The 9,409-nt window shown below is 45.7% G+C and overlaps 1 protein-coding gene across 1 annotated transcript; it reads left to right on the plus strand.

The window, feature by feature from the left end:
• Positions 1-431: 431 nt before the first annotated feature.
• Positions 432-4,401, plus strand: LOC134285981 (uncharacterized). Its single transcript, XM_062847544.1, has 3 exons — positions 432-2,294; positions 2,469-3,089; positions 3,556-4,401. The coding sequence occupies exons 1-3, from the start codon at positions 432-434 to the stop codon at positions 4,399-4,401; spliced, it is 3,330 nt and encodes a 1,109-aa protein (XP_062703528.1).
• Positions 4,402-9,409: the final 5,008 nt, after the last annotated feature.

Consider the following 9,409-nt stretch of genomic DNA (forward strand, 5'->3'; position numbering starts at 1 on the left):
ATCGAAATTCAACCTCTTCGACTTTGCCATTATCCTGCTGAGCCCTGAAAAGCTCGGTTGAGCGATCCACCTGAAATTTGATTACCTTTTGGACTATCGTCGGACTTCACCGGGAATTGCACCGCTGCTGGTTTCTCTAGGTGAGTTGCCGCAGTATATGCCCGGCCGAAGCCGACTCTTTTGGTTACTACACCGTTACTCTCCTCTTCGCCCATCTCTGTACTCGAGTGATTGCTGAATTCCATCGATTGGGGTGACGTCATAAGGCTAGTTATTTGCAAACTTGGACTTCGTGTTATTGGAGCACCGCAAACTTTTCTGTCGGGTAAAGCTTTGCAGTATATGCCTAGCCGAGGCTAGGTCCATCTTTGTATACTACACCACGTCTCTTCTTTGATTTGTATTACGACTGGACATCCAAACTGGCCACCATGAAACCGGACCCCAAGAAATCACTGACGATGAGGGCGTTGGCTGCGAGGTTGAAGGAAATTCAGCTGTCCTTTAGCGACATCGACCGGTTCGTTCAACTGTACAAGGATACTACTACAGTCACGGAAATTGAGATTCGTCTGGGTGAGTTGGACGAATTCTGGGAAGGCTTCAGCCAGGCCCTGGTTGACAAATTCTCTCACGAGGACTACAATCCAGATAGCTCTTCGATTGAGAAGGAGCGTTTGGAATTCAGCGACCGCTACTATCAGCTGAAATCCTTCTTGGCGGACAAACTTAAGGAATTGCAGCGGCCACACGTATTAGAAAATTCTATTCATGGTTGTGTGGGATCATCACATGGAATCTTGGAGCATGTTCGTCTGCCCCAGATCACGCTGCAAACTTTCAATGGAAATATCGACGATTGGTTGAGTTTTCGAGATCTCTTCACTTCGCTCATCCATTGTAAAGTGGAACTACCAGAGATCGAGAAGTTCCACTATTTGAAAGGGTGCCTCCAAGGGGATCATAAGGCTCTAATCGATCCTCTTCCAATTACGAAAGCCAATTATCAGGTGGCCTGGGACTTACTGTTGAAGCGGTACAACAACAGTAAGCAGTTGAGGAGGCGGCAAGTGCAGTCACTCTTCAAACTACCATCATTATCTAAGGAATCTGGAAATGATCTTCACGTCCTTCTTGAAGGTTTCGAAAGGATTGTGAAGACTCTCGATCAGGTCGTCCAACCGGAAGAATATAAGGATCTTCTGCTTGTGAATATCCTTACAGCCCGTCTGGATCCAACAACTCGGAGGGGCTGGGAAGAGGTCTCAGCTACGAAACAGCAGGATACTCTCGACGAATTGCGGGATTTTTTGCAGCGTAGGATCCAGGTTTTAGACTGCTTACCACCGAAATCTATCGACTCTAGGAGTTCTGCATCGCTACGAGAGCAGTCGAAGTCAAAACCACAGCCGATGAAGACCAGCTACAGTTCCTCCCAATCGTCCAAAGCTCGTTTTGTGGTTTGTTCATCGGATCATTTCCTCTATCATTGCAAGGATTTCCAACAGGTAGCAGTATCCGATAGAGATAATCTACTCAAATCAAATGGGCTCTGTCGGAATTGTTTTCGGTCGGGACACCTGGCCAGGGAATGTCCATCCAAGTACAGCTGCAGGAATTGCAAGGGACGGCATCATACGCTCGTGTGTTTCAAACCAGAAAGGGAGAAGGACGGAAAGGTTGCGGCAGTTGCTGGGGGTAACAAGCCGCATCCCACACAGGATCAACAGGGGTCGTCTAGTTCTTCTACGATCCAGGTGTCCAACGTGGCTTCCACAAAGTCCGTAGTGTCCGCTACCGCTCATCAGCATTCACGTCAAGTTCTATTAGCTACGGCAGTTGTGGTGATTGAGGACAATATTGGTAATCGTCATCCAGCTCGCGCCTTATTGGATTCTGGATCAGAGAGCAACTTCTTTACGGAGAGATTGAGTCAGCTAATGAAAGTTATGCGGGATCGAGTGGACATCTCTATAGTCGGGATCGGGCAAACTGGAACCAAGGTTAAGCACAGGATACATGCGATGGTTCGGTCACGCGTTACTTCATTCGTTCGTGAAATGGACTTTCTCGTTCTTCCAAAGGTAACGGTCAGCCTGCCAACTACGGCGACCAATACGGAAGGTTGGTCATTTCCAGATGACATTCAACTAGCAGATCCAGCGTTTTTTGAGCGTCATGGAGTGGACCTGGTGCTCGGAATAGAATGCTTCTTCGATTTCTTCCAAACTGGTCGGAGGATTTCTCTGGGCGTAGGGAATCCTACTCTCAACGAGTCTGTCTTCGGATGGATAGTAGGGGCTGTCCATAAACCACGTCGTCATTTTTTTGGGACCTCTTAAACCCCCCCCCCCCCCCCGCGTGGTCATTAGTCCATACAAAATTTTTTTTTCGTCCATACAAAATGGTCATTGGCCGAAAAAATGTTTCGGCAAATCTACATCAGCCCTGAGGATCGACCGTTACAGTGCATTCTATGGCGCACTTCATCGAGTGAAACTGCTGCTACATATGAACTCAACACTGTTACATACGGCACCAAACCGGCGCCGTTCCTGGCTACTAGTACACTACAGCAACTGGCTTTAGACGAGGAGACCAAATTTCCGCTTGCTTCGAAGGCGGCCATCGAGGATACATACATGGATGACGTGATAAGGGGTGCAGATGAGGAGGAAACAGCAATTGAAATGCGACAGCAGCTGGATGCGATGTCATTAAGTGGAGGCTTTCGACTACGCAAATGGGTATCGAACTGCCCTGCTGTTTTGGAAGGAGTTTCAGAAGAGGAAATGGCTATACGTACTCCTGAAGGGATCGTGCTGGATCCGGATCCCTCCATCAAAACTTTGGGGCTAACATGGATGCCCGGTACGGATACGTTGAGGTTCCAATTCAAGGTTTCAGGTCTAGATCCTGACAGGTTACTCACCAAACGATACGTGCTTTCGGTTATAGCGACCTTGTTCGATCCTTTGGGACTGCTAGGAGCGGCTATAACTTCAGCTAAAATTTTTATGCAGCTTCTATGGAAACTACGAGACGGGGAAAACAAACCGCTTGGCTGGGACCAGCCACTTCCTCCGATGGTGGGTGAGTCGTGGAGACGACTTCAAAGAGAAGCTTCCCTTTTTGAACCTGATCCGCATTGACCGATGTGTGATCATCCCGAAGGCCGTTGGTGTAGAGCTCCATTGTGTTTGCGATGCTTCTGAAAAGGCCTACGGAGGAGCATGCCTGTATGTGAAAAACAACAATGCTGAAGGTGAAGTGAAGATTCGCCTGTTAACTTCCAAATCCAAGGTGGCTCCATTAAGCTGTTAAACGATTCCGAGGCTGGAGCTGTGTGGAGCGCTTTTAGCAGCACAACTATTTGAGAAGGTCATTCAATCAATTAGGTTCACCGGAAAGTCATATTTCTGGACGGACTCAACTTGCGTCCTGCGTTGGATCGCGGCAACTCCAACTACATGGACCACTTTCGTAGCCAATCGAGTGGCAAAAATACAGTCCATTACTCAGAATTCGCGATGGAATCATGTTCCTGGCGTGCAGAATCCGGCAGATCTCATCTCGAGAGGAATTTCATCAGAGGACATCGTCGAGAACACGTTCTGGTGGCAGGGTCCGCACTGGTTGAAAAAAGAGGAGGAACACTGGCCTCGCTTGGAAGACGAAGTATTCTCAGGTGCGGAGGATGAAGAACGGCGGCGGACAATAGTTGGGGCAACAAGTTCAACAGTCACCGAGTTCAATCAGGAGTATTTCAGCAAGTTTTCCTCCTATACCAACCTGGTGCGCTACACGGCTTACTGGTTGCGCCTAATGAAGCTTCTACGAATCTCGAAGGAAGAAAGGAAGGGCTGCACGTTCTTGTCTTCGGTGGAATTAAAGGAAGCGGAAGATGTTTTGGTGCGTTTGGTGCAAAAAGAAGTGTTCAAGGCCGAGTGGAAGGCGCTAGCTAGTAACAAAGCCGCCCCGAAAGGATTACCGTTACGATGGTTCAATCCATTTATAGGGGAAGATCATTTGATTCGGCTAGGTGGCCGATTGAAACACTCCATGGAATCGGAGCAAACTAAGCATCCGGTCACGTTACCTGCTCGGCATCAGTTTACGCGCATGCTTCTACGCCACTACCATGAACGACTTATCCACGCAGGACCCCAACTACTATTGAGCGTGCTTCGTTTGCGATTCTGGCCATTAGGAGGAAGAAGTGTGGCCAAACAAGTCGTTCACAATTGCCATACGTGCTTTCGAGCAAAACCTAGGACCGTCCAGCAACTGATAGGAAACCTTCCAGCTTCACGAGTCACGACTTCGCGCCCATTTCTACAAACAAGAGTAGACTATTTCGGCCCTCTCTACGTTAGACGCCCCACGACGACCGAAGGTTAAGGCTTATGTGGCTATATTTATTTGCATGTGTGCGAAGGCTGTGCAAATGGAGCTTGTTTCGGACCTATCAACGGACAAGTAGGTAGTACATTTTTACTAGTTTCTATTGAAATCTAGGATTCTCGATGTCTGAAATACCCTCAAATACGGTGACACAGAAAAATTTGTATTGATACATATTTTTAATAAAATAATCTGGCATCTCTGTGTTCATCTATCTGCTTTATTTATTCTCAAAGTGCAGTTTAAGCAGCCTATACATTTAAGATCCATACTGGCGCCGGCCATGTCCTTACAGTCAGTTGGGAAGGTAAGTTAGTGTTAGAGTGTAATTGTTGCTACCAGAAACCGAGAGCACTTCGCGTCTCCATCCCTATCCATGGATAGGGGATATAATTAGATGATAGATTGTGTAGATTACTCAAACGGCTTGAAAGTGTGTGCTGTGAAAGTTGAAAGGTAGGGAAACGGCTTTTTCAGCTCGTTTCTGTTATGGCGATGGCTATGATTTTATAAATATATATGATTTGTATAAATAGAGAAGAGAAAGTGAGAAAGTAGATACAAAGTAGAAGGAAAGGGACGAGCCAAGGTTTGAACTCAGGACCTTCCGCATACGAATCAGAAGCGATAGCCACTAGACCACCAAGCCAGTCTTGATAGTAGCCATATCATGCAAATACTCCACTCCATATGGACAATAACATTGTGACAACAATCGAATTAGCTCAAACAAAGGTTATGGCGCTATCTGCTAATTCCGTAGCGGCTGTTTTAGTAATTTTGATGAGCGATTGTCGTTCGTCGAATTTCAGCAACGCAAAACAACTCAATCGTGAACTTTAACCACATTCGAAAAATAAGGGGTTCATTGAACCCATGCAAAACAAGGCATACTTAAGCATTTCGTTAATCTGCTTGATTGAACCCTGATGACGTTCCACCTCTGGACTCTCGCTCGACTGTTTGCTTAACTTGCCTCGGCCTGTGGACGATAAAAATTGCATTAAGAAAGTGCCATTAAATTCTCGCAATCCATTAGAACCGTAAAGAATCCTCCACGACCGATTGTGCACTGCCACGCAAAGTCGTCTCCTTGGTACCTAAGTGTTTGCAAATCCCTGCTGGTGGAACCGATCATTCGCTATTTTAGTGTGGTCAGTGTTTTTTGGGGGTAGTTTGTTGAGTGCGCCCATAAAATACATGCTATACGTATATACACTACCCGTCATAAGTACGGACTCATAAAAAGTATTGCAACAATAGTGCATCACCCTGACTCACCTCGATATCTCCAAAACCTGAGGACTTACAAAGATGCTGTCTTCAGGTAAGTTATTCAGAAGACTAAAAGCAACAACTTTTCTGAAGGCGGCATTTTTGTAGGTGTTCTGGTTTTAGAGATATCAAGGTGAATCAGGGTGATGCAATATTGTTGCAATACTTTTTGTGAGTCCGTACTTATGACGGGTAGTGTAAATTATATTACTTTGATTATTGTTCGGTAAAGGAGTTCAAGACGCATCAAAAAGTAACTCGAACTCAAAAGTTTCTTTTTGAATTAAATTACTTAAAATTTTCATGGTGCATATAAGTTCTGTTTGCGTCTCAAAAACATTCCGTCATTATAATACGGCATCACTCCATCGCAAGGAGCCTTAACGGGCCATCGAAGCAAAACGGAAATCTTCAGTCTCGCACTGCACCTTACACCTTGACGTCCCATGTGCTTCTCGTACGGTCCGGAATTGTCTTGGGAAGAAAAAAAAAACGGACCTCGAAGCGATCTTTGCGCCCATATTTTTATTTCATATTTTTTCGAACCCTCTTATTTTAATCCCTCGCGGAATCGCAACCAGCTGCATCCTCCTCACCGTCCCCACCAAGTCTTACTTACTGCTCCGACGCTCAACCGCTAAGCCCCGGTCGGTCCCGAGAGTGCCAATAAAAAGTGTTATTTCCAACACCTCTTGCGCGCCAACTTTGCTCGCAACGGTCAAGAAAGTCATTTTTCAAGATAACAACTACACTCACCCCTTGACCAGCAGCCGTAGCAGCAGCAGCTCAGACCGGGCTCTTGCCATCCCCATCGCATCCGTCATCCGCCAGAGTCACTATATTTAGAGGTGGTTGGTGGGTCGTGCAGCAAGGTGAGAGAGACGCAAATCTTTGACGAAGAGATCAGTGATTCTTGGATGCTGCGGCACTATACACACTTCCAAATGGATAGGTATGGCCAATATGGGAAACAAGACAGACACTCTGATCGGAGATGAGAAGAAAAAAAACCGGCAGTAGATAAGAAAGAAACTTTACAGCATCTCTTCCAGGTGAGTGGCCTCTAATAGCCAGCGCAACTTGTAAAGTGCAGTTGTAAGTTCAGCAATTGGAAAATTGAGCTCAGTTTACAGTTTATTGATTGCAGGTGCCATCGGCAGCAGAGAAGGATGATCGATCGCTGACCGAGCTGTGAGGGATTATCGTGGTTTGAGATGCATCTGCATTAAGGTGGCCCACATGTGAAAAACAAAAATTTCGAAAAAAAAAGCCATGTCTTACCTCCTAAATCAGTTGTTTTGGACTCCGAGAAGCTAAGTTCAAAATTTGAGCAAAATCAATTAAGCCTACGGGGGCGCTCAAAACACTTGAAGTTTGTAAGGGAAAACTTGGCCAAATGTATGCAGAAATTTTGGGTTTTCGAATTTTGCCGCTAGGTGGCGCTGTAAGCCTTCAAACCCCTTGGTATTATTCTAGGTGACTATATGCCAAACAACTTTGTCGAAGACCGCAAAGTGATCCAACGTCTTTGAAAAAAGTTATACCCTAGGTAAAGTGAGGATAAACTTTATTGTTGTTTTTCAAATACATGTAAAGGAATAATATCAATAATGAAATCTCAATACTTTACCTCGCTTTGCCTAGGGTATAACTTTTTTCACAGCCGTCGGATCACTTCGCTGTCTTCGACAAAGTTCTTTCGCATATAGTCACCAACAATAATACAAAAGGGTTTATTTATTGAACGCTTACAGCGCCACCTAGCGGTAAAATTCGAAAACTTAAAATTTCTGCATACATTTGGCCAAGTTTTCCCATACAAACTTCAAGCGTTTTGAGCGCCCCCTTAGGCTCCACCGATTTTGCTCAAATTTTCTGGGAGTCCAAAACAACTGATTTAGGAGGTAAGACTTGGTATTTTCGATTTTTTTGTTTTTCATATAAGTGTGGGCCACCCTAATTTGCATGTCTTGCCTGCTAATAGCATGTCGATTTCGCATGAAAGATTTTAAGAACATCTCCCATTGATTGCTTCAGAATTTCCTCTAGAATTTTATCCGCATTTTTATAGAGAAGATCTCCAGAAAAGTTTCCATAGATTTTCTAAAAAAATCCTCCATAGATTTGTTTAAGAATCCTTATGAGAATAGAAGAATGAATGCGAGTGCCACGGCTGGTAAATCGACCAACAAGCAAATGCGTTTGAAAACTAGTCAAACCACTGTTTCAGCTTTATCTTATTTCAGCCTTTTGTAGTTTCAGCCTCTCGTGTTTCATCCTTTTGTTATTTCAGTCTTTCGTAATTCAGCCTTTTGTACGCAACCCGTTCTTCCAGGAGCTACCCCGGGAATGCTTCCAGGAGTTCCATGAGAATTCTTCCGAGAGTTCCCCGTGTGATTCTTCCAGGTGATTCCCAACTCCTGGAACTCCTGGAGGAACTCCTGGAGGAATTCCTGGAGGAACTCCTGGAGGAATTCCTGGAGGAACTCCTGGAGGAATTCCTGGAGGAACTCCTGGAGGAATTCCTGGAGGAACTCCTGGAGGAATTCCTGGAGGAACTCCTGGAGGAATTCCTGGAGGAACTCCTGGAGGAATTCCTGGAGGAACTCCTGGAGGAATTCCTGGAGGAACTTTTGGAGGAATTCCGGAGGAGCTCCGGAGGAACTCCTGGAGGAACTCCTGGAGGAGCTCCGGAGGAACTCCTGGAGGAGCTCCGGAGGAACTCCTGGAGGAGCTCCGGAGGAACTCCTGGAGGAGCTCCGGAGGAACTCCTGGAGGAGCTCCGGAGGAACTCCTGGAGGAGCTCCGGAGGAACTCCTGGAGGAGCTCCGGAGGAACTCCTGGAGGAGCTCCGGAGGAACTCCTGGAGGAGCTCCGGAGGAACTCCTGGAGGAGCTCCGGAGGAACTCCTGGAGGAGCTCCGGAGGAACTCCTGGAGGAGCTCCGGAGGAACTCCTGGAGGAGCTCCGGAGGAACTCCTGGAGGAGCTCCGGAGGAACTCCTGGAGGAGCTCCGGAGGAACTCCTGGAGGAGCTCCGGAGGAACTCCTGGAGGAGCTCCGGAGGAACTCCTGGAGGAGCTCCGGAGGAACTCCTGGAGGAGCTCCGGAGGAACTCCTGGAGGTATTCTGGAGGAACAGTGAAAAAATATCTCTTCTGTAGAAACGTTTGGAGGAATTCCTGGACAGACCTTCCGAGTAATTTATAGAGGATTTTCTTGTGAGATTTTAGGAAAAATTGTCAAATAATTCTCAAGCAACAAAATGTTGGAACAAAAAATTGACCATATTTCTGGAAGAATTCATGAATATTTGGTAAAATACAAGCCAGAAATTATGTAGCAATCCTTAAAAGAATTTCCTGTAGAAATCCCTGAAGAAATATTAGGAGCAATTTCGGAGGAATCTGATCATTTTTGAGGACGTTGTGGACCAGGTGAAAGATAAATGTTTTGAGTAATTTCTTGAGAAACTTTTGACGAAGTTCCAAGGAAAATTTTTGCAAGAATTTCTAAAAGAATCTGTGGAGCGATCCTTGGAAAAATGTTCCAAAAATCCATGAAAAAGGATATATTCTAGAGGGATTTCAAGAGGAATTCTTGATAAAATCAATCATGTCTGAATCTTTTTGCCTTGCTCGGACACTAAGTGTACTGGAAAGGCAATACGTTCACTCCAAAAATGACTTCTTGATAGAAGTCTCGGAGGGTCGAGTCACATATATCAATCAAC

The sequence above is a fragment of the Aedes albopictus genome, chromosome 2 (assembly GCF_035046485.1).
Source record: "Aedes albopictus strain Foshan chromosome 2, AalbF5, whole genome shotgun sequence".
Lineage (NCBI taxonomy): Eukaryota > Metazoa > Arthropoda > Insecta > Diptera > Culicidae > Aedes > Aedes albopictus.